The 25,356-nt window shown below is 46.6% G+C and overlaps 1 protein-coding gene across 2 annotated transcripts in view; it reads left to right on the top strand.

The window, feature by feature from the left end:
• The window catches only part of dnai7 (dynein axonemal intermediate chain 7), a 49,554-nt gene that overhangs the window by 2,012 nt on the left and 22,186 nt on the right, over window positions 1-25,356 (top strand). The window contains exons 2-8 of one of the 2 annotated variants that reach the window (XM_055652820.1): window positions 6,335-6,437; window positions 6,800-6,891; window positions 9,323-9,427; window positions 10,570-10,707; window positions 17,350-17,496; window positions 19,927-20,030; window positions 22,282-22,597. In XM_055652820.1, coding sequence (XP_055508795.1) covers window positions 6,335-6,437; window positions 6,800-6,891; window positions 9,323-9,427; window positions 10,570-10,707; window positions 17,350-17,496; window positions 19,927-20,030; window positions 22,282-22,597 — 1,005 coding nt within the window. The remainder of the gene's footprint in view (window positions 1-6,334; window positions 6,438-6,799; window positions 6,892-9,322; window positions 9,428-10,569; window positions 10,708-17,349; window positions 17,497-19,926; window positions 20,031-22,281; window positions 22,598-25,356) is intronic. The other variant, XM_055652821.1, reaches the window with a different exon arrangement.

Below are 25,356 nucleotides of genomic sequence, written 5' to 3' on the forward strand. Positions count from 1 at the left end.
TATAGCACATTTAAAAACAACTCACGTTGACCAAAGTGCTTTACATCAGTGCAGGTACTAACGTGTTACATACAGTGGTACATAGATGTAACAATACATACATAAATGCATACATACAGCGCTCCCTCAGAGGCCCTCAAGAAACGCTCGTGAGTAGAAATCAGTTTCAGTCTAGACTTAAAGATGGAGGGGGCAGTTCTGATCGTGCCAGTGCCCAAACAGTCAGCTACAGGGAGTCTCAACGATTTCCGCCCAGTGGCACTCACCCCTGTCATTGCAAAGTGCTTTGAGCGGCTGATCTTGGCTCACCTCAAAGCCTGCCTCCCCCCCACACTGGACCCTCACCAGTTTGCCTACCGGACCAACAGGTCTACAGAGGACGCCATATCGGCAGCCCTACACTCTGCCCTGACCCATCTGGACTACAACAACTCCTACATCAGGCTGCTGTTCATTGATTTCAGCTCTGCCTTTAACACCGTCATCCCAGCCAGCTTGATCACCAAACTCAGTGGACTTGGCATCTCCACCTCCCTCTGCAACTGGACACTGGACTTCCTCACTAACAGACCACAGTCTGTTAGGGTCAATAACCTCACCTCCTCCACTATAACACTGAACACCGGAGTGCCACAGGGCTGTGTGCTCAGCCCTCTCCTCTACTCCCTCATCACCCACGACTGCATCCCAAAGTACGGATCCAACGCCATTATTAAGTTTGCTGACGATACCACGGTAGTAGGACTGATCAGCGACAACGATGAGTCAGCCTACAGGGATGAGATCCAGCACCTGACCACCTGGTGTGCCAACAATAACCTCGTCCTCAACTCCAAAAAGACGAAGGAGATTATTGTTGACTTCAGGCAGACCAGAGGAGGCAGTCATACCGCCATCCATATAAACGGGACTGAGGTGGAGCGCGTCTCCAGCTATAAATTCCTCGGAGTACATATCTCGGAGGACTTGTCCTGGTCCCTCAACACCTCCAAGCAGCGCCTTTACTTCCTGAGGAGGCTCAAGAAAGCCCACCTGTCCCCCCAGATCCTGACCAACTTTTACCGCTGTACCATAGAGAGTATCCTGACCACCTGCTTCACGTTATGGTACAGCAGCTGCACCGTAGCGGACAGGAAGGCACTACAATGGGTGGTGAAAACCGCGCAGCACATCATCGGTGCCCCGCTCCCTGCCATGGGTGCCCTCCACCGAAAAGGGTGTCTGAGACGGGCTGGGAAGATCATCAAAGACCCCTCACACCCCAACCATGGACTGTTTGCCTTCCTCCCATCAGGGAGGCGGTACAGGAGCCTCAGGTCACGTACTAGTAGGATGAGGAAAAGCTTCTACAACAACACAATCACACTGCTGAACTCGGAGTCCCGACGATAGATTTCTCTGGTCCCTCCGTCCCCTTTGTTTAATCATTCTGTATTTCCTGATTATTCTGTATCTTCCCTCTTTCTATTTTTTTTGTTTTTCTTTATGTACAACTACTACGGACTGACGCAAAACTGCATTTCGTTGTACTGATACTTGTATTTGTGCGATGACATTAAAGTTGAATTGAATTGAATTGAATTGAATTGATGAGAGGAGGGATGCTGTTCCACAGCCTAGGTGCTGCAACCGCAAAAGTGCGGTCGCCCCTGATCTTATACCTGGACTGCGGGATTGTCAGTCGGCCGACCTGAGGCACCTGGAGGTGGAATGGTGGGTTAGCAGATTATGGATGTAGGTGGGGGCAAGTCCGTTAAGGGCTTTGTGTACATAAAGGAGGAGCTTGAAATTGATTCTGAACTGCACTGGGAGCCAGTGGAGAGAGGCCAGAATCAGGGTGATGTGGTCCCCTTTTCCGGGTGTCCGTCAATTGTATACAATAAAGGGGTGAAAGGCATTTGTTGTTGTGCTATCCAATCTAAATCAGATGATTCCATATACGTGAATACAATTAACTCCAAAGACCAAAGAGAGAAAAACACCAGAGTGCAGAATATAGTTTCTCAGCATTGCAGTGAACCAGTTCCAGAGACAAAGTCCAATGTCCGCAGTGAGGTAGTTTGGAAAATAGCAGCCGTACCCAAGCTTATGGAAGGACCATTCAGAAGTCTCATTACCGAGGAGGAGAAGTTATTCCTGGGTGGCGGTACGCACTTTCTAGCTTTTGTATCTTTTGGCCGACAAGAGCAAGCAGAAGATGGAACGATTGGGGTGGAAAAGGTCCTTGACTGCTCTCCCGAGGCAGTGTAAAGTGTAGATGGAGACCATGGTGGGGAGCTGCCTGGTCTGGGCGAAGGGCTCGGCTGCATCCATTACTCTCTACAATTTCTTGAGGTTTTGGGCAGAGGTGTTCACAAACCAAGCAGCGATGCAACCCGGTTAGTATGCATTTCACGATGCATCTGTAGCACTTGGCAAGAGTCGTTGGAGACATGCCGAATTTCCTCAGTCTCCTGAGGAAGTAGAGGTGTTGCCGTACTTTTTTGGCTTTACCATCAATGTGTTTGGTCCAGGGCAAATTGTTGGTGATATTTATACCCAGGAACTTGAAGCTCTTGGCTATTACCACTTCGGCTGATTGGGGCATGTCCTCTGAAATGCTTCCTGAAGTCAATATCTAGTTGCTTCGTCTTATTGACATTGAGGGAGAGGTTGTTGTCCTGGCACCATGTTACTAATCTCTCTGTCTCCCTGTGCCTGCTTCCATGCTGTATCTCTAAAGTCTAAAACCTACCGTTGTTTGAAATGTATATGATTTGGACTTAGTAAAATACCAACTATCATGTAGTTCATACAAGGCTCTACAATCTAGAATATCTTGCTTTTTACCATGTCAAACATATCTGAATATAAACACAAAGTGCTGGAGTAGCTCAGCGGGCCAGGCAGCATCGCTGGAGAAAAAGGATGGGTGACTCTTCTTGAGTCCCTTCTTCAGTCTGAATAAGGGTCCCGACCCGAAACATCACCCATCCTTTTTCTCCAGAGATGCTGCCTGACCCGCTGAGCTACTCCAGCACTTTGTGTCTATCTTCTTCGGTATATACCATCATCTGCAGTTCCTTCCTACACAAATCTGAATATAAATCTGGTTACATGAACCTGCTTGGTTTGTTTTGTTTTGATCTAGGCAATTTTAGATCCGAAGCAATATTTTAATCTCTTTGAATTCATTATGAAATATCTCACTTATTCTGTTTTGTTCTCTTTATGGTGACAGGCTCCAAAGGATAAAAAGCCCCCCAGGAAGACTAGAACAGAGGTAGTGTAGCATATTGAAAGAGATGATAGATTTAGATATCTTACTGCAGTATTTAGATATCTTACTAAGTATATACATTTAAGATGTAATAGTCAGATGTATTTTGAATAGAGCGGTATGAAGACCATTTAAAAAATGTTTTTAGAGTAATGTTATTGATAGCTGAAGGCGAGAGGTTCTAACCATCCATTGATTACGAAGTGTAATATGGGTAGGGTGCAATGTAATTTGTTCTATGAAAATAATCTAATCACTACCACTATCCCTCACTCTTGGCTAAATTTTCAAGCCTTATTTTAGGGTAAAAAATAGCGTCCTCATTGCCGGGAAATACGGTATGTGTGAAGTGAACCAACTTACATCAATGATTCAATGACACTTCTTGGTCACATGTACCTACAGTAGGGGCATCGAAGTGCTTTGTTTTTGCATACAATCCGGTAAAATCATACAGCAGACCTCACCTGGGCAGTACACAAGCGTCGCCATGTATCTGGCACAGACAAAGTGCAGATGAAAGAGATTTTGGGTCTTTTAAATAATTTTTTTTTAAAGTGTTTAGCATGAATGAAAACTCGTTGTATTGTGTGTGAACATCCAAGTCAAGTCAAGTCAGGTCAAGTTTATTCGTCACATACACATACGAGATGTGCAGTGAAATGAAAAGTGGCAATGCTCGCGGACTTTGTGCAAAAAGACAAACAAACAAACAACCAAACAAACTACAAACAGAATGGAACAGAATCACATATTATTTTACATATTAAATATTGTGGGCGGAAGGAAAAAAGGGAAAAAAACAGCACTTTAAAAAAAACCCAGTAGAGTGGTACAGTGAAGAAAGTTCAAAAGTTTGTCCCTGGTGAGATAGGAGTTTACAGTCCTAAGGGCCTCTGGGAAGAAACTCCTTCTCAACCTCTCCGTTCTCACAGCATGGCAACGGAGGCGTCTGCCTGACCGTAGCAGCTGGAGCAGTCCGTTGCAGGGGTGGAAGGGGTCTCCCATGATTTTATTAGCTCTGGAGTTGCACCTCCTGATGTATAGTCCCTGCAGGGGGGCGAGTGAAGTTCCCATAGTGCGTTCGGCCGAACGCACTACTCTCTGCAGAGCCTTCTTGTCCTGGGCAGAGCAATTCCCAACCAGATGGTAATATTTCCGGACAAGATGCTTTCCACAGCCGCTGAGTAGAAGCACTGGAGGATCCTCGGAGACACTCTGAATTTCCTCAATTGCCTGAGGTGGTAAAGGCGCTGCCTTGCCTTACTCACGAGTGCTGCGGCGTGTGTTGTCCATGTCATATCCTCAGAGATGTTGACTCCCAGATATTTAAAACAGCTCACCCCATCCACAGTATCCCCATTTATCCTCAATGGCGTGTACGTCCTCGGATGATGTGCCCTCCTAAAGTCCACGATCAGCTCCTTAGTTTTTTTGATGTTCAAGAGGAGGCTGTTGTCCTGACACCAGAGTGCCAGATCAGCCACCTCCTCCCGGTAGGCCTTCTCATCATTGTCTGAGATCAGGCCCACCACCACAGTGTCATCAGCAAACTTGATTATTGAGTTGGAGCTGAACCTAGCCACACAGTCATGTGTGTACAGGGAGTACAATAGGGGGCTGAGGACGCAACCCTGGGGCGATCCTGTGCTCAGGGTGAGGGACTTCAATGTATTCCCTCTCATCTTGACTACCTGGGGCCTGGCGGTGAGAAAGTCCAGGGCCCAGGCACACAGGGTGGTGTTGAGCCCTAATTCCAGTAGCTTCTCGGCCAGTCTGGTGGGGACTATCGTGTTGAAGGCTGAACTGTAGTCTATGAACAGCATCCTCACGTAGCCCCCCTTCTGGCTGTCAAGATGAGAGAGAGCGGTGTGCAAAACCTGGGAGACCGCATCGTCCGTGGATCTGTTCGGACGGTATGCGAACTGCAATGGGTCCATGTTTCGAGGGAGGAAGGCGCAGATGTGTTTCTTCACCGGCCTCTCAAAGCATTCCATGACTACTGAGGTAAGGGCCACCGGACGGTAGTCATTCAGACAGGCTAGGGAGGCATTATTTGGTACTGGTACAATGATGGATTTGTTGAAGCCACCATCCTGTTTCAGAATAACTTGGTGGAAAATCTAATTGATGACTAAGTTTGGCTGTGTAAAGGGTGTAAACAAGTATGAAAATCTCAAATATAAGAAAAAAATGTATAGTGCCAAGTGCTGCTGTACCACTCGAGGATATGCTCAAGTTTGTTTTACTCCAAGTTCATGGGTTTTTGCACCGTTTCCTTTTGGTGTTGCGCAGCCTTATTTTTCACCCATATGGTTTAGAAGGCACCTATATCCTACGCTCTGACTTTGCATTTCACTCCTCTTCTCACCCTTATCTGACACTCTGTGTCTCCTTTGTCACTTATTCCACCCACCTGTCAATACTACTGGCCACGCCTGTTTCCACCTATCACTTGCCAAGCTTTGTACCATGCCCACGGTTTCATTTTCCAGTTTTCTCCCCCCCCCCTTACTATTTCATGTCTGAAGGGTCCCAATCCGAAACATCACCTGTCCATTCCATCAAGAGATGCTGCCTGCCCCGCTGAGTTCCTCCAGCCTTTTGATTTTACTCAAGATTCCAGCAATTGCAATTCCTTGTGTCTCCAGGTTTAAAATGTCCATGCTGTATGGCGATATTGATGAGGCACAGACTACCTGCACAATTGGAGGTTACTGGAATGACCCTCATTTCCGTAAAAGAGCGGCACTGTGGTGCAGTGATGGAGTTGCTGCCTTACAGCGCCAGAGACCCGGGTTCGATCCTGACTACGGGTGCTGTCTGTACGGAGTTTATATGTTCTCCCCGTGATCTATGTGGGTTTTCTCCGGGATCTCCGGTTTCCTCCCACACTCCAAAGACGTACAGATCAGGCTTGGTATGATTGTAAATTGTTCCTTGTGTGTATAGGGTAGTGTTAGTGTGCGGAGATCGCTGGTCGGCGCAGACTCAGTGGGACGAAAGTCCTGTTTCTGCGCTGTATCTCTAAACTAAACTAAACTGATGCCCTGTCCGGTATATCATTACTCTCAGGCTTCCGTTCGAAGTTCAGCTGCTTCAAAGAGGGGACAGAGACGTAGCAGATCTGAAGAGAAACTTATTAGGCAAGAGGAGGAGAGAAAGCATTTGGAAGAAGGTAAATATCCTGCTTGTTTTTTAAGCCGTTTCCTGGGATTCATATCACTGGAAAGATAAGCATTTATTGGTCACTCGTGGTTTCCCTCACTAAAGGTCCTGGATAAATGAATTGGACTTTTCGTCGCAATACAACAGCACATGATTATTATACCTGCTGGCATGGACTTGTTGGGCCAAAGGGACTGTATCTCTAAACTAAATCCTTTTCCTTCCACAGATGCTGCTAGGCTCGTTGAGGTTCTCCAGCAGATTGTCCCTTCAAATGTTCTCAATGCTGTGGTGCAAAGAATTTCGTATTCAAGACTCGATGGACCGAATTCTGCTCCTATGACTCATGAACTTATGTTTTATACTTAACAGAGGAGTTACGACTGGCATCGGAACAGCTAGAACGAGAAATTCTCGAGCAAAAGAGGCTTGAGGAAGAAGAGAGGGCGAGAATTGCAGCAGAGGTTTGTGTAATTTTACTGCTAGTGCTCATCATCTGGAACCATGGAAGCATGCCTTTCATTCTTTCCTTTATTGTACTTGTTCATACCTCTAGTTTCCCTCTCCCCTGACTCTCAATCTAAAGAAGAGGCTCGACCCGAAACGTCACCCGTTCCTTTTCTCCAGAGATGCTGCCTGACCCACTGAGTTACTGCAGCATTTTGTGTCTATCTTTGGAAGAAATGAAAGAATTGGATAAAAAAGTGAGGGAGTGGGGGTTTTACAGATACGGGCAAAGAATATTTATAAAATGGGTTCTTCTTTTCTAAGACTGCACAGAGTAAGCTGCTGTTTAAATGGTTCAATTCCTCCTAATTTTTTAAAGAAAGCACATGGCCAAAGAATATTTAATAAACGTTGCTTTCTAAATTTGTGAAATATACTTTCTTACAGCCATCAGGTTCTTGAACTGACCAGCACATCCTTAATCCTATCTTGGCAACGGAACACTTACACTAACGTGGAGTATAACATGACCTCTGGGATTTCACCACTCTCTGACTAAAGAAATTGCTTCTTATCATTTAAACATCATTTAATACAGAGGCTATGATCTCTAGTCCTTGACCCTCCCACTAGTGGAAACATCCTCTCCACATCATGAATATTGTAATGCATGATAGTAGATTCTCTGTTTAAGAAGGAACTGCAGATGCTGGAAAATCGAAGGTACACAAAAATGCTGGAGAAACTCAGCGTGTGCAGCAGCATCTATGGAGCGAAGGAAATAGTCAACGTTTCGGGCTGAAACCCTTCTTCAGAGTGATTTCCTTCGCTCCATAGATGCTGCTGCACACGCTGAGTTTCTCCAGCATTTTTGTGTACCTATAGTAGATTCTCTTCCGGGACTAGCAGGCAAAGAGTCGTCAGTGTCAGCAGTAAGTTGGCATATTTCCTATCAGTTCTATTCATTTGACATGAATAAAAGTCTGTTGCCAATATAATCTGTTGATAGGCACAAAATGCTGGAGTAACTCAGGGAGTCAGGCAACATCACTGAAGAAAGGAAATAGGTGACGTTTTATTTCGAGACCCTTCATCATTTTGTGTCTATCTTCGGTGTACCTTTTCTCCAGAGATGCTGCTTGTCCCATTGAGTTACTCCAGCATTTTGTGTCTATCTTCAGTGTAAACCAGCATCTGCAGGTCCTTCCTACACACATTGTGTTGAGTAGAGTTGAGTGATTTAAACATTTTCCTGTCTATACATCCTAATAGGCTATTGGCAAAATATGTTTAGGAAGGTTTACTTCAGATGCTGGTTTAAACCAAAGAAAGACACAAAATGCTGGAGTAACTCAGTGGGACGGGCACCATCTCTGGAGAGAAGGAATGGGTGACGTTTTGGGTTGAGACCCTTCTTCGATTTAAATCTTTTTATTTGAATTTCACAGCAATTTGCATACATACAATGATAACAGACAGTGACAGTCAAGGCATAATTGTGCAACAGTATGTAAGCGACCCCTCAAAGCCCTTACCCTTACCCACCTTCAACCCACCCGAATCAGGTCGGAACCAAACGGGGACAAACAACACTCACATACATACACATCCACAGAGACCCTTCTTCAAACTGAATCAGGGGAAAGGGAAATGGGAGGTATAGACAGTGATGATGTAGACAGACGTAGAACTTCTTCTTCTTGCGTATGGCGTGCACAGCCTAAAGTTGCAGGACAACTTGTTCTATTTGATCTTACTTGATTGTGAACGTCGGGTTGATTGCATTCGTCGACCACATGAAGGTTGCAATCTCCCATCCCAGATGTAGAACAAAGGAATGAAAGTAAAGTAACGATGTTAAAGGAAACAGACCATTGTTAGCTGTTTGCTAGTTGAGAACGAGAAGATGGTGCGACTGGGATGGAGAGAGGGAATGATGGGGTTACTTGAAATGAGAGAAATCAATACTCATTCCACTGGGTTGTAAGCTGCCCAAGCGAAATATGAGGTGCTGTTCCTCCAATTTTCATTTTGCCTCACTCTGACAATGAAGGAGGCCTAGGACAGAAAGGTCAGTGTGGGAATGGGAAGGGGAATTAAAGTGTCCAGCAACCGGGAGATCAGGTAGGGCCAGGCAGGCTGAGCGAAGGTGTTCAGCGAAACTATTGCCCTGTCTACCTTTGGTCTCACAATGTATAGGAGTCCACATCTTGAACAACAGGTACAGTAGATAATGTTAGAGGAGGTACGTGAACCTCTGCCTAACCTGAAAGGACTGTCGGGGTCCCTGGACAGAATCGAGGGTGGAGGTATAGGGACAGGTGTTGCATCTCCCGTAGTTGCAGTGGAAGGTATCTGGCTTCTATCTTTGGCAAAATATGTTAGTATTATTGAAATCTAATTTATACATTAAAGTAACGGAATTTAATTTAATTTTACCCAAAACAGGATAAGATCCGTAAAGACAATGAACTACCTGAACTTTTACAAATTTTGAAGATGAATATGGCTTCAGTTCAGAAGTTGCATAAAAATCTTAGAGAAGCTACCAAGGTAATACATTTCAATACAACATTTCTCTTCTACGCAACTTTTCTCTTAAAGACTGAAAAGACTAAGTATGAGTTTTGTGAGCATTGTTGTAAAATAATAGTCATATAAAATTGAGGCATTTGAAAGAATAAATATTGTTTTGGTGGGGATACAGATAAAAGTATTGTGATCTTAAACTTTGAGCAAGGCCATAACTGTGTGATGTAGAAAGCACTTCCTTACACATGGATAGTGACAAAGTCAAACCCTTATGGGCCTGACCCACTATGGCAATTTTTTTTTAGGCGACTACATGCGGACTAGGCTGTTGCCACATGGTCGCCGGGGTGTCGCCTGTATGGCCGTGAGTAGTCTCCTCAGTCGCCCAAAGTGTTGTCGGGTCTTTCTGGCCCATCAAATCTACTATGCCATTCAATCATGACTGATCTATCTCTCCCTGCCTTCTCCCCTTAACCTCAGACACCGGTACTAATCAAGAATCTATCTCTTCCTTAAAAATATCTACTGACTTGGCCTCCACAGCCTTCTGTGGCAAAGAATTCCACAGATTCGCCACCCTCTGACTAAATAAAATTATCTTCATCTCTTTCGTAAAAGAACGTCCTTTAATAGTGAAGCTATGACCTGGTGATTGAAGCAGAAATGTTAATGGCGTTTAAAAGATTTTTGGACAGGCACATGGATATGTAAGCAATGGAAGGTTATGTGTTATATACAGGTAGATATAAGTGCTGGTCTGGGCATCATGTTCGTCACAGACATTGTGGGCCAAAGGACTTGTTCTTGTGCTATACCGTTCTGTGTTTAAGAAGGAACTGCAGATGCCAGAAAATCGAAGGTAGACAAAAGTGCTGGAGAAACTCAGCGGGTGCAGCAGCATCTATGGATCGAAGGAAATAGGCAACGTTTTGGCCCGAAACATTGCCTATTTCCTTCGCTCCATAGATGCTGCTGCACCCGCTGAGTTTCTCCAGCAATTTTGTCTACCTATACTGTTCTGTGTTCTGTTCAGAATATAATTTGAAGCTAGATGCATTTTATTTCATTCCATTTGACAACACTGCAGTTTGAGCTGTGATTATTAATATTTCAGTTTTGTTTTCAGGCTGAAATAAATAACATGTCTGATTTTACTCCTTCAGTGGCAACGTTACATGAAATGTGATGGAACCCCTGATCCAACGATTCTCCAGGAGATCAATACCTTCATTAATCTCGCCAGAGAAGATCCAAATACAGACATAAATGCGTTGCTTAAATGTGGTAGAATAATATTAGGGGTAAGTCTGAACAACTTTTCAACCAAAAAACACCCCAGAAAACACACACAGTCCAAAGTCCAGTCCACATGCTGGAATTCCCGGAGTGCTCCCGATCCAGGAAGCCTGCAGGCCCGTGATCTCGCCCGACCGCCTCTGTGTCCTGGGGGAACATTCTGCAGCTGACTTTGAAGGTAGACAAAAGAGCTGGTGAAACTCAGCGGGTGCAGCAGCATCTATGGAGCGAAGGAAATAGGCAACGTTTCGGGCCGAAACCCTTCTTCAGACTGATGTAGGGTGGGGGTGGGGGGCGGGGAGAAGAAAGGAAAAAGGAAGAGGAGGAGCCCGGGGGCTGAGGGAGAGCTGAGAAGGGGAGGAGACAGCAAGGGCTACCATAAATTGGAGAATTCAATGTTTATGCCACTAGGGTGCAGACTGCCCAAGCGGAATATGAGGTGCTGCTCCTCCAATTTCCGGTGGTGCTCACTCTGGCCATGGAGGAGGTCCAGGACATAGAGGTCGGATTCGGAATGGGAAGGGTAGTTGAAGTGCTGAGCCACTGGGAGATCAGGTTGGTTTAAGAGCTGGAGGCAACACTCCTACCCGGCCCATTCCTCACGACTATCGCCACCAGCGGCTCTCTCCTCCTAAACTCTCCCAACTTCAGGGCTTCCGAACTTCCGCTGCACGTGGCCGTCGGGTCCTCGTTCTCGTTGGCCACCGGGCCCGTCCTTGTTCCTTGTTCTCAGCGGTCCATGTCCCGTCCTTGCCCGCCCGGCCAGTCCTCGATCTCGGCGGTCAGTTTGGCCGCCGGGTTCCTTCTTATTTGCGTTGGCCGCAGGTCGGGCCCGCTCCAGCACGGCTGCGCAGCGCTCGTCGGGAGCTCCCCTTCTGCGTTGGAGCAACGCTCGCCATGGTCAACAACTTCATATTCATGGGTGTACTTATCTCTGAAGATCGGTCCTGGGCCCAACACTGACGTTATCAGGAAGAGTACCCATCAACACCTGTACTTCTGTAATAAATTGAGGGGATTTGGTATCTCGAGGAATAGTCTCTTAAACCTCCTCGAATGCTGTGGTAGAGAGCATATTGACTAGTTGCATCATGGCCTGGTATTAACTTATCTTTGTTTATTATTTATCATGTTTACATGATCTTACGCGGCTGCAAGTAAGAATTTAATTGTTCCGTTGTCATTACAGATGACTCCTGATTCTCGACTCTTGGTGTGATTTTCATTGTAGGAGTTACTGTTCATATAAGTGTTGGTTTAGGTTTATTATTGTCATGCGTACCAAGGTATAATGAGAAGCTTTGTTCTGCATGTTACACAAACTGATCAGATCTGGGACGGCACAGTGGTGCAGCGGTAGAGTTGCTGCCTCACAGCGCCAGAGACCTAGGTTTGATCCTGACTACGGGTGCTGTCTGTACAGAGTTTGTACGTTGTCCCTGTGACCACATCGCTTTTCTCTGGGTGCTTCGGTTTCCTCCCACACTCCAAAGACATACAGATTTGTAACAATTGGCTTTGGTAAACTTTTAAATTGTCACTAGTGTGTAGGATAGTGTTCGTGTACATTGTGACAGCTTGTCAGCACGGTGGGCTGAAGGTCTTGCTTCCTTGCTGTATCTCTAAAGTTTAAAGATATACCACACATAGATACAATCAATTCAAACTCAAGTACAACAGGTAGAGCAAAGGGGAAGATGCAGAGTGCTGAATATAGTTCTAAGCATTTTAGCACATTGTAGTGCATCAGTTCTTCAGTCAAAGTCTAATGTCCTCAATGGGGTAGAGATGGGGTGGGACAAGTCTTTGATTCTGCTGCGAGTTTGTAGGTTAATTGGCCCTTTATGGTAATTCCACGGTACTTTATTTGTTACGTTGGTACACTGAAATTCATTTCATTTTTGTATCCAGTACCGTACAAGTATCACTATACGTAAGCACTTAGATACATGTCAGATAAGCATCTCAGATAGTAGTAGCTCCATGAGACAGTATACAGAGTCACCAGTTTGGCACCATTTTCAATGTCTCTGTAAAGTGACTAGTGTGCAAGGAGTGGAAGGGAAAAGTGGGATAACATGGAACTAGTGCGAACAGGTGTTTAAGAAGGAGCTGCAGATGCTGGAAAATCGAAGGTAGGCAAAAGTGCTGGACAAACTCAGCGGGTGCAGCAGCGTCTATGAAGCGAAAAAAAATAGGCAACATTGCCTATTTCCTTCGCTCCATAGATACTGCTGTACCTGCTGAGTTTCTCCAGCACTTTTGTCTAGTGCGAACAGGTGATCAGCGATCGGCATATACTTGCTGGGCAGAAAGGCCTGTTTCAATGCTGTATCTTTTAATTAATCAATCAGAAATGTCACCTCTCCTTGTATAGTGAAACGTTATGCCCTCCCTGATGCTGCAGGGAGTCGCAGACTGTGAGACATAACCTTTATTGATGGTGGCAACCCGAAAATAATCCTTAAAGGGCCTGTCCCACCAGCATGTGATTGCATACTCTAGCGCGACCAAACGTGGTCGCTTGAGGCATACAGCCTCGTGGGGCCGGTCCCAATCCGAACCGCGGAGGTGTATGGAGTTGTGCGGGGCTGGTCCCGACATCATACTCACCAATTAGCTGGGCAGGAGGCGGGCCGACTAAATTTGGTCGCACGGCGGTGACGTCATCACGCAACGGCACGCCGGGTGGTGACGTCATCACGCTATGCCACATGCTAGGCGTACGCCGTCAAGACGTGGCGTACGACGTCAAGACGCTGCGTACGCCCTCGATGCGTCTGCGGGCCGACAGGCCGTTGACACGCGGAATTTTCGGACAGTGCAAGATTTTTGGAGCCCCGCCACGCACAACTCCATACGCCTCCGCCGATCGAAGTGGGACCGGCCTCGCGAGGCCGTACACCTCAAGCGACCACGTTTAGTCACGCTAGACGCATGATATCGCATGCTGGTGGGACCAGGCCCTTAAGGCTGGAGGAAAGGAGTGACATTGACCTTGACCTCTATTGTTAGAGCAGTCTAAGTATTGCTGAGAGGTTGAAGTGTGCATGGTTGGGGCTCGGACAAGAGAATGTCATATATCACTGTGCCGGTTGCCTTGGTAAGCCTGATCCTGTGGTGAGATTGAGATATGTAGAAAGGTGATTCTGGACTCCAAGAGGGGAAGGTCTTTGTATATGAGCATTTAGAGCCAGGGAGAGATAGGGCACGGAAACAGGCCCTTCAGCCCACCGTATCCACAACCACCCACCCATCAACCGTCCACATACTAATCCTACATTAATTCCGATTCTTGCAACCCCCACTGCCACCTTCTCCCCAACTCTCCCACAACCACTCATCTACACACTGGGATCAATCACCCCAACGTCTTAGGGAAGAGAGTGGAAACTGGAGCACCTGGTGGAAAACCACGCATTCACGGGGAGAACATGCAAACTCCACACGGACAGCACTCAAGAGGAGAATTGAACCTGGGTTTGCGGTGGTGTGAGGCAACGGCTCTACCAGCTGCACCATCGTGGCCCCATCTCCTTGCAATCTTCCTTGCAATCCCCAATATTGGCTGTGATACTCATAGTGTCTCATCTGAAGCTCCCCACTCTATTAGTTATACAGGTGCACAACCTTTTATCCGACAGCCTTGGGACCAGACACTTTTCGTAATTTGGAATTTGTCGGTCTTCGGAATGGAAATTTTTTAGCGTAGATTTTAATGGCTGGCTCGGTGGTAGAGTGCCCGGCTCATATCCGCAAGGTCGCGAGTTTGCGCCTTGATCCCGGCAGTTCCTCGGTCGCGAGTTTGAGTCTTCAATGTAGTTTTTTCTTGCAGAATAAATGTCTGTATGAAATGCAGTGTGTTGAATGAATTCCTGAATTTGTAAATGTGACCGCAGCATTGAATCACCTCCCGCACTCATGTCACCCTAGCGAAGCTACATGCCCTAAGGCGGCCTAAGGCGACATTTTCACACTCTTATATCCGTGTGCAGCAGAGGCGACGTGCGTTTGGCGCCAAACGTGAGCTTTGGTGTGCAGACGACATCCTGGAAAAAATGTCTGGTTTCTTCCAGGTAGGCGATATACCCTCCCGCGCAATATACCCTCCACTTCTCTTTTATGAAGGTGATTTAGTTCCCCTTTCTTCCAGGACCGACCCGAGGTTCCGCTGTCACCTCTGCGGGCCGCCCTCGGTGAACGCTCACTCAACTTTCTCTTGGGATTCCTACTCTCCCACGCAATGTACCCTCACCTCTTTTATGAATGGGGATTTACTTCCCCTTTCGTCGAGGACCGACCGGAGGTTCCGCTGTCACCTCTGCGGGCCGCCCTCGGTGAACGTCCTGTCTCCCTGTCCCTGGGATAGCAGGGGGCGATCAAACAGCACAATACCCCCCTCCCCCTCCAACTCCAGAGGAATCCGCTCCCCGATGGGCCGCTACGGCGACAAGTGGCAGTTCGCCCACAGCCCGAGCTGCGCGACCCCAAGAACAAGACGCACCTTGCGCACCAGCAGCAGCTGCCCCTCTGGAGTTGGAGCGGGGCTGGACTGGAGTTGCTGATCTGGGATCTCCGTGCTTGTAGTGGGCCTGGGGGTCGGTGTCCCGATGAGGGGGCACAGCTCGGGCTGTGGGCGAACTGCCACTTGTCGCCGTAGCGGCCCATCGGGGAACGGCTTCTGGTGGTCCCGATGTCTCCCGCTAGTTTGCAGTTTTCCTCTGGAGTTGGAACGGGGCTGGGCTGCTGCTGGCTGTGGGTCTCTGGGATCTCCGTGCTTGCAGTGGGCCTGGGGGTCGGTGTCCCGTTGGTCCTGACGTCTCCGGTGACTGGCATTGCCGACGTGAAGACAGTGCAAAGCCCCCACGCCGGTGCAATGGGCGGGGAGCTGGAGAGGGGAGGGAAGGGGTCACACACATGGCCGGGAAGCAGAGGGGTGTAGGTGGGGTGAAACTGAAGGGAGCGACAATCTGCTGCTCCCTGCCCGCTGAGTTAAAAAGTTCCCACGCAAGACTCACGATACACTGTGTATCGTGAGTCTACCGTGGGAACTTTTTAACTCAGCAGGCAGACAGCAGCATATTGTCAATTATTAACCCTCCCGCGCAATATACCCTCACCTCTTTTATGAATGGGGATTTAGTTCCCCTTTCTTCGAGGACCGACCGGAGGTTCCGCTGTCACCTCTGCGGGCCGCCCTCGGTGAACGTTTTCAAGGACCTTTTTTCAAGGACTGAAAAAATGTCCGCTATTCGGAGGTTTTCGTTATTTGGATCTTCGGATAAAAGGTTGTGCACCTGTACCATCAAGATCACCTTGGAAGCTCCCACTGCAAGTACTTTCTAAGGGATAATTAGTCAATTGAGCTCAACAGAAATGTCTGCTATAATGTGGTATATATTTAAGCCTGTATGTTCAAAATCTTTCAGCGACCCTGATACGACAGTCAATGACGCCGGTAGCCGCCGAAAAAATTGCCAAGTGGGACAGGCCCTTTAGACTTTACTTTGGACTTTAGAGATACAACACAGAAACAGGCCCTTAGTCCCACCGATTCCACAATGACCTGTGATCACCCTGCACAAAGGCACTATCCTACACACATTAGGGACAATTTACAATTTTACCAAAGCCAATCAACCTACAAACCTCTGTCTTTGGAATGTTGGAAGAAACCGGAGCACCCAGAGAAAGCCCACCTGGTCACAGTGTGAACGTACAAACTCCGTACAGGAGTGCATCCGTAGTCAGGATTTTACCCGGGTCTTTTACGTTGCAAGGCAGCAACTTTGCCACTGTGCTGCCCACATGTGCAGATGCTGATTATCAAAAAATGACACAAAGTGCTGGAGTAACTCAGCACGTCAGGCAGTATCTCTAGGGAAAACAGATACAAAGTGCTGGAGTAACTCAGTGTACAAAACAAGACACAATGTGCTGTAAAAGCATTAATAGGCATATAAATAGGTGCACACCCTACAATAACAACATATCATATTCATACGGTCAAAAGAAGGGTCTCGACCGAAATATCACCTATTCCTTTTCTCCAGAGATGCTGCCTAAAGCTGCAGAGTTACTCCAGCACTTTGTGTCTAATATGAATACATGAGATGTGTCAACATCTATCCCAACGAGAAACGTCAATTGAATTTTTCGACTGGTACAACGGGAACTGAACATAATTGCATATTGTTCTGTTTTTTTAAATTACAATATTAATCTGATTTCGACCCGTATGCCTTTCTAAGTTTCTTTCTTACATAATAGACAATAAACAATAGGTGCAGGAGTAGGCCATTTGGCCCTTCAAGCCAGCACCACCATTCAATGTGATCATGGCTGATCATCCCCAATCAGTACCCCGTTCCTGCCTTCTCCCCATATCCCCTGATTCCGCTATTTTTAAGAGCCCTATCTAGCTCTCTCTTGAAAGCATCCAGAGGACCTGCCTCAACCGCCCTCTGAGGCAGAGAATTCCACAGACTCACCACTCTCTGTGAGAAAAAGTGTTTCCTCGTCTCTGTTCTAAATAGCTTACTCATTCTTAAATTTTGAGCTTTTTTTTTTAACATTGAAGGCATTTAATTTGTGTTCTGAGTGTTACATTACGGAAAAAGACTCTCCAATATTTTTTCTTCTTGCAGCTTTTAGATGAATTGCAAATGTTATTAAGTGGCACCCCGTCTGACGAGCTGTCTGAGGCAACTGCAGCTCAGTACCTACAAACCACTTGGAAGCTGCAGGATCTCCTCTCCAACATCAATGACAAAGCTACAGACATCCTCCTGCAGGTTAGTGTGTACCATCAAATCACTGCGCCAATATGTACGTTCAGTATTGTAGAATCAAGGAACTGCAGTTGCTGCTTTACAAGAAAAGATACAGTGTGCTGGAGTAACTCAGCGGGTCGGGCAGCATCTCTGGAGAGCAAGGAAAGGTGACGTTTCAGGTTGAGACCCTCCTTCAGATCTATGCTGCCTGACCCGCTGATATGCTGCCTGATATGCTGCCTGACCCGCTGATATGCTGCCTGACCCGCTGATGTGCTGCCTGACCCGCTGATGTGCTGCCTGACCTGTTGGTTAGTTTAGGTTAGTTTAGACATACATCGTAGCAACTGGTCCTTCGGCCCACTGAGTCCGCGCACATCAGCGATCCCCGCACATTAACACTATCCTACACACCCAAGGGACAATTTACAATGATACCAGGCCGATTAGCCTATAAACCTGTACGTCTTTGGAAGGAAACCTGGGCTTCCGTGGAAAACCCACGCAGTCATGGGGAGAACTACAGTACCTGTAGTCAGGATCGAACCCAGCTCTCTGGCGCTGTAAGGCAGCATCTCAACTGCTGCGCCACCATGCCACCCTACAGGAGTTACTACAGCACTGAGTATCTTCTTTTTAGATGAAGTGTTCCCTGCTTATATTAATTAAGTAAGTGGTGGTGGTGGTGTACTGGTTAAGTAGCCATCCCAGTGATTGAGAAGCATGGACTATCAATTCAAGGACCGGCTAGGTCCGAGGAATGTTTTAGAGTGATATGGGCCAAACGTGGGCAGGTGGGAATAGCGTAGATGGGGCATCTTGTGTTGGCAAGGACATGTTGGGTGCAAGGGCCTGTTTCTGTGCTGTGTGACTATGACTGATTCAAGGATTCTAGTTCAAATCTGACCAATGCAGCTACAGAATTTCAAATTCAGTCAATTATCTATCTTTTTCTTTCAAAACCTGCCATTAGCAATGATGACCGCAAAAATGCCAGATTGTTACAAAAACCCGTCTAAATCGTTGCAGATCTCAAAATGCACACGGCCCTTTCTTGAGCAGTGGATAGACAAAAAAACGTTGCACAGTCTGCCTCTCGCCGCAAGTTATTATGACCACATCGGCGATTGATCAGTTGAGTTGATATGAAGGAAGATTAGGGCATTCGATCCTGACTAAGGGTGCTGTCTGTACGAAGTTTGTGCATCCAACGTGGTTTTTCTCTGGGTGATTCGGTTTCCTCCCACACTCCAAAGACGTGCTGGTTTGTAGGCTAATCGACTTGGTATCATTGGCTTGGTAAAAATTGTAAATTGACCGCAGTGTGCGTAGGATCGTGTTAGTTTGAGGGTATTGCTAGTCGATGCAGAATCGGTGGGCTACTGGCATTTTTATTTTGGCTTTGAAGTGTTCCCACACTGAACTAGCACAACACTGCACCTCCACTTGTTCAAGGTCGCCTTTTGACACTGACCAAGCAAGGTGGAGATTAAGGTGACGACAAGGAAAATAAATATATGTTTATAACATCACCAAGGCGATAGGCAGGGTGAATGCACAGAGTCTTTTACCCAGAGCAGGGGAAGCAAGAAGCAGAGGATGCCGGTTTAAGGTGAGAGGGGAAAGATTTAAGAGGAACCTGAGGAGCAACATTTTCACACACAGCGTGGTGGGTATATGGAACGAATTGCCAGATGAACATAGCTGAGGCAGGGACTATAGCAACATTTAAAAAATATTTGGACAGGTACATCCATAGGAAAGATTGCGAAGAATATATGGGCCAAACGTGGGCAGGAGGGACTAATTTAGATGGGACATCTTGGTCAGCATGGGCAATGTGGGCCTGTTTCTGTGCTGTACTATGACACTATGACTAAGATTTTCTGTGCTGAAGTTTGATGTTCATTATTTTGTCACTGAGATTGGAAAGGTTAAGAAGGATATGGAACAGGTGGATGGGGACACCTTAGATGGGGCACCTTGGATGAGTTGGGCCAAAGGGCTTGTTTCCATGCTGTATGTCTCTATAAAGGGCCTGTCCCACTGTACGAGGTAATTCAAGAGCTCTCCAGAGTTTAAAAAAAAACCTAACTCGTGGTAAGAATGTAGAATGTACGTAGAGGGTACGTCGGAGCTTGGGACGTTTCTTAGCGGCTCGTAACGCTAAATGCAGGTACTCGGGAAACGCGGTAAGCTCGTAAAGACTCGTGAAGATTTTTCAACATGTTGAAAAATGTCCACGAGAGCCCCGAGTACCTACGAACGGCTACTCCCGTAATTCTCCGAGTTCGAATCGGGGGAAACTCGGGAGAACTCTTGAATTAGCTTGTACAGTGGGACAGGCCCTTAACTCTATGAGAGCATTTGACAGACACCTTTCTGAGTTGCGTTTCGTCATTGCTTGTTTCAGAGGCATTTTTCAGGAAATAAATTAAAATTTATTTTCAGAAAGCAATTGATCTTGTGGATATTGAGACTGGAAACATGCAGGAAGTCGTGAATGATGAGAATGTCACTCTCTGTTTGTGGGCAAACTTCAACAAAAATCCCAGGTAAGTAAGCAGATGGTTGAATCCAATGATCACCCATTCCTTCTCTCCAGAGATGCTGCCTGTCCTGCTGAGTTAATTCAGCAATTTATGTCTATCTTCGGTGCAAACCAGCATCTGCAGTTCCTTCTGAAACATCTTTCCTGCTTTATTGTTTTGTGTTTCCAGATCATAACTAAGTGAAAATATTGCTATGATTTAAACACAAAAGCTAATATTTTTCAGCAGCTGAGGTGCAGCATGCATCAACTCTTGCATCCCCTCCTTCCCTCTCCCACCCATTGCACAAGCTTCAAAGTTGTCTTGCTGAGTCTCATTGTCTGTACTCATTCCCATAGAGGCCACAGCAAAGAATGGCCGGTTTCCTTTATCATCGTTACTTCTTTGCATAGTTTTTATTCATCTGTTCTACATCACTGTCTATATCTCTCCTTTCCCTTTACCCTGACTCTCAGTCTGAAAATGGTCCCGACCTGAAAAGTCACCTATTCCTTTTCCCCAGAGATGCTGTCTGGCCCGCTGAGTTACTCCAGTATTTTGTGTCTACGGTTTAAACCAGCATCTGTAGTTCTTTCCTACACATCAAATCTTATCGGCCACTTGAGATATTGATGCATTTATTCACTTCGCTAGAACGTGGAACATAGAACAGTGAGGTATAGGAACAGGCTCTTCAGCACACAATATCCATGCCGAGCATGATGCCAAGTTAAACCCCTCTATCTGTATGTTATCCATATCCCTCCATTCCCTACATGTCCATGTGCCTATCTCTTAAATACTAAACCCTATCCGCCTCTACTTCCGCTCCTGGCAGTGCAGTCTAGGCACCTACCACTCTTGGTGTAAATATACCTGCCTCGCACATGTCCTTTGTCCCTCTCACCTTACAGCCATGCCCTCTAGCCTTTGACCTTTCTACCCTAGGGAAAAAGGTTCTGATTGTGTACACTATCTAAGGCTGTCATAGAAACATAGAAAATAGGTGCAGGAATAGGCCATTCGGCCCTTTCGAGCCTGCACCGCCATTCAATATGATCATGGCTGATCATCCAACTCAGTATCCTGTACCTGCCTTCTCTCCATACCCCCTGATCCCTTTCGCCACAAGGGCCACATCTAACTCCCTCTTAAATATAGCCAATGGACTGGCCTCAACTACCTTCTGTGGCAGAGAGTTCCAGAGATTCACCACTTTCTGTGTGAAAAATGTTTTTCTCATCTCGGTCCTAAAGGATTTCCCCCTTATCCTTTAACTTTTTACACATAATTTTATACACTTCCAACAGGTCTGCCCTCAGCTTCCAACACTCCAAGTAAAAGATTCAACACCTTCTTCTAGTTAATAGCCTCTAATCTAGGTAGCGTTGAAGCAAACCTCTTTAGCACCCGGTCCAAAGTCTCCACTTCCAGGCAGCATTCTGGTAAACCTCATCTACACCATCTCCAAAGCTCCCGAGTCCTTCCTGTAATGGAGCAAGCAGAACTGCACACGATAGCTTGTTAGTATAATGTTAGCGTATTAGAAACATAGAAACATAGAAATTAGGTGCAGGAGTAGGCCATTCGGCCCTTCGAGCCTGCACCGCCATTCAATATGATCATGGCTGATCATCCAACTCAGTATCCCGTACCTGCCTTCTCTCCATACCCCCTGATCCCCTTAGCCACAAGGGCCACATCTAACTCCCTCTTAAATATAGCCAATGAACTGGCCTCAACTACCCTCTGTGGCAGAGAGTTCCAGAGATTCACCACTCTCTGCGTGAAAAAAGTTCTTCTCATCTCGGTTTTAAAGGATTTCCCCTTTATCCTTAAGCTGTGACCCCTTGTCCTGGACTTCCCCAACATCGGGAACAATCTTCCTGCATCTAGCCTGTCCAACCCCTTAAGAATTTTGTAATTAATATGCTACAAGGGGCGGCACGGTGGCACAGTGGTGGAGTTGCTGACTTACAGCACCAGAGACCCAGGTTTGAATCTGACTACGGGTGCTGTCTGTACGGTGTCTGCACAAACTCCCGCATGGGTTTTCTCCGGGATCACCGGTTTCCTCCCCCACTCCATAGACGTACACGTTTGTTGGTAACTTGGCTTGGCATAATTGTAAATAGTCCCTCGTTTGTGTAAGTGTGTGGGGATTGCTGTTCGGTGGGCCGAAGGGCCTGTGCCCGCGCTGTATCTCTGTATCTGTAAACTAACTAAGGTTACTAGATAATGACATGATGCATCATTGAATATAATTCTATTGCAGATTCAAGGGTTATGACTTTGTCAACAACCATGTAGAATTTGAACTCCCTCGCCCCCTGGCTATGTGTGACATTGCCGTGCGGATTTTGCACACCCAATATGACCACATCTCGTGCCACATCCCTATGTTTCAAGCTCAACAGAAAGCTTTCCGAAATGACACAATTTTAATAATTGAGGAGGAGGAGGAGCCAAAACCACTTAAAGTGAAGCAGACGGACAATAACGAACGGAAAGACAGTAAACCCAAGCAGGATACGGACAGCAAACTAGCGATGGATGAGGATATAAAACGCCTCCGCCCCACAAGAACACGGGTATGGAATATTACAATTTAGAAGCACGTTTAAATGATTAGTCAGTGACAAATTAGAGTGATTTCTCTAACTTCAAGAAACTCCTGCATTCCCTCTCTCTCTCCATCCCTCTGTCACCCAAGTCACACCAGCTTCTCGTTCTCACCCAGCAAATAGCCAACAATGGCCTGTTTCCTTTCTCATCGTTACCTTTTTGCATATCTTTCATTCATTTGTTCTATACCTTACTACATCACCATCTATACCTCTCGTTTCCCTTTCCCCTGACTCTCAGTCTGAAGAATGGTCACCCATTCCTTCTCTCCAGAGATGCTGCCTGTCCCGCTGAGTTACTCCAGCAATTTGTGTCTATCTTTGGTTTAAACCAGCATCTGCGGTTCCTTCCTAAACAAATGACATAGCACGTTTAGAACAATTGAACGCCAATACAATTCATTCTACTTCTAAGAACTTGTAGTACAAATGTCCACAAAACACACTTTGCTCGAGTATCTCAGTATGGTCTGGCAGCATCTCTGAAGGACATGGATAGGTGACGTTTTGGGTCGGCAACCTTGTTCAGACCGCTTGAAATAGGAAGGAGGAAGCTGGAAAGGAGGTGAGGTGGTGCAAAGCCTGACAAGTGGTAGGTGAATACAGGTAATGGGCCTGTCCCACTGAGGCAATTTTTTTAGGCGACTAGGCTGTCACAGTTGGTCGCCGGGGTGTCGCCTGTATTGTCGTGAGTCGTCTCCTCAGCCGCCCAAAAAGTCGTAGCGTCTTTCTGGTTGCCGCTGGATTTTCAACATGTTGAAAATGTTTCAGCGACATTGGGGTTGACACCAATGAGCGTAGATTGACGTTGGTGCTGTAGTAGGTTGTCGCCAGATTAACGTAGGTTGTCGCCAGGTGACGTAAGTTGTCGCCGGTGCTGACTTCAGTGAATTCCATTGTCGTATTCGCCGGCAGTCGCCTAAAAAATTGCCTAACGTCACCGTTTTTTCGGCGGCCTGCTACTGACAGTCGCTGGCAGATGCCAAAAATCTCCTAAGTGGGACAGGCCCGTAAGGAAGGGGTGGGGTTTGATCGGGCAAATGCGTGGGCAAAGGCTATAGATTTTTTAAAAAGAAGACAAAATGCTGTAAGGAGGGAGAAGAGGAGTGAAATGTGAAGGTAGATGAAAGGATATGGGGTGGAAGTGATGTTGGGGGAGTGGGAAAGGGAAAGGGGGTGGGATAATGGGAGAAGTGGGACACGTACCTCGATGGGGCTCGGTGAAGACGGGGTGAGAAAAAGAGGGAAAAAAGGCCACACACTTTCTCTAGCTTGGAGACACAAGGTACTGCAGATGTTGGTTAACAAATAAAAAACATAAAGTGTTGGAGGAACTCAGCGGTTCAGGCAGCATCTGTAGAGGACATGGACTGACCACATTTCAGGGTGGGACCTTTCTCCAGGTAAAAGGTTAACTAGTTTACCTTCCTCGGTTCACTGCCATGGAAATTCCTTCTCACTGTTTCAAGATAGGCAGGTGTTTTTTTAGTTTAGTTTAGAGATACAGCACTTGGCCCTCCGAGTCCACACCGAATAGCGATCCCCGCACATTAACACTAGCAAGCGCGCACACACACACACGCGCGCACACACACACACACACACACACACACACACGCGCGCACACACACACACACACACACACACACACACACACACACACACACACACACACACACACACACACACACACACACACCCACACACACACACACACACACACACACACACACACACACACACACACACACACACACACACACACACACACACACACACACACACACACACACACACACACACACACACACACCGATTTTACATTTATACCAAGCCAATTAGCCTACAAACCTGTATGTCTTTGGAGTTTTCTGTGGATATAAAAACAATTTTAACCCAAAGTACAACCATATTACTCTCAGTTTGGAGCCTCCTTTTGCTCTTGGGAAACTTGACCAACAACTTTTTATATTTTTTGTTAGCACGAGAAAGTTTACGAGCACAAGTTGTCAGCACTGGAGGACTCTGGCCATTTAAGATCATGGCCTCTTCCCGTAGGAAGAGCTCAGCGGGTCGGGCAGCATCTCAGGAAAACATGGATAATGGAAAATATCCATGCTCTCGTGAGATACTGCCTGACCGGCTGAGCTACTCCAGCACGTGTCTTGTTTTGTAAACCAGCACCTGCAGTTCCCTGTTTCTACTCTTCTCATAGAAAACTCTCAATTGAATATGCACCAGATTATTGTTTATCCTTTGAAATGGTAACTGCTATTCCTGCTATCTTTAGATCTGTCTCGCTGTGTGTCTCTCTCTCGGTCTCTCCCTCTGTCTGTCTCTCTCTCTCTCTCTCTCTCTCTCTCTCTGTCTCTCTCTGCCTCTCTCTGTCTGTCTGTCTGTCTGTCTCTGTCTGTCTGTCTGTCTGTCTGTCTCTGTCTGTCTGTCTCTCTCTGTCTCTCTGTGTCTGTCTGTCTGTCTGTCTCTGTCTGTCTCTCTCTCTCTGTCTGTCTCTCTCTCTCTGTCTGTCTCTCTGTCTCTCTCTCTGCTCTCTCTCTCTCTCTCTCTCCTCTCTCTCTCTCTCTCTCTCTCTCTCTCTCTCTCTCTCTCTCTCTCTCTCTCTCTCTCTCTCTCTCTCTCTCTCTCTCTCTCTCTCTCTCTCTCTCTCTCTCTCTCCCTCTCTCTCTCTCTCTCTCTCTGCTTCTTGTTTGTTTGTAGCTAAAACATTT

The sequence above is a fragment of the Leucoraja erinacea genome, chromosome 22 (genome assembly GCF_028641065.1).
Source record: "Leucoraja erinacea ecotype New England chromosome 22, Leri_hhj_1, whole genome shotgun sequence".
NCBI lineage: Eukaryota > Metazoa > Chordata > Chondrichthyes > Rajiformes > Rajidae > Leucoraja > Leucoraja erinaceus.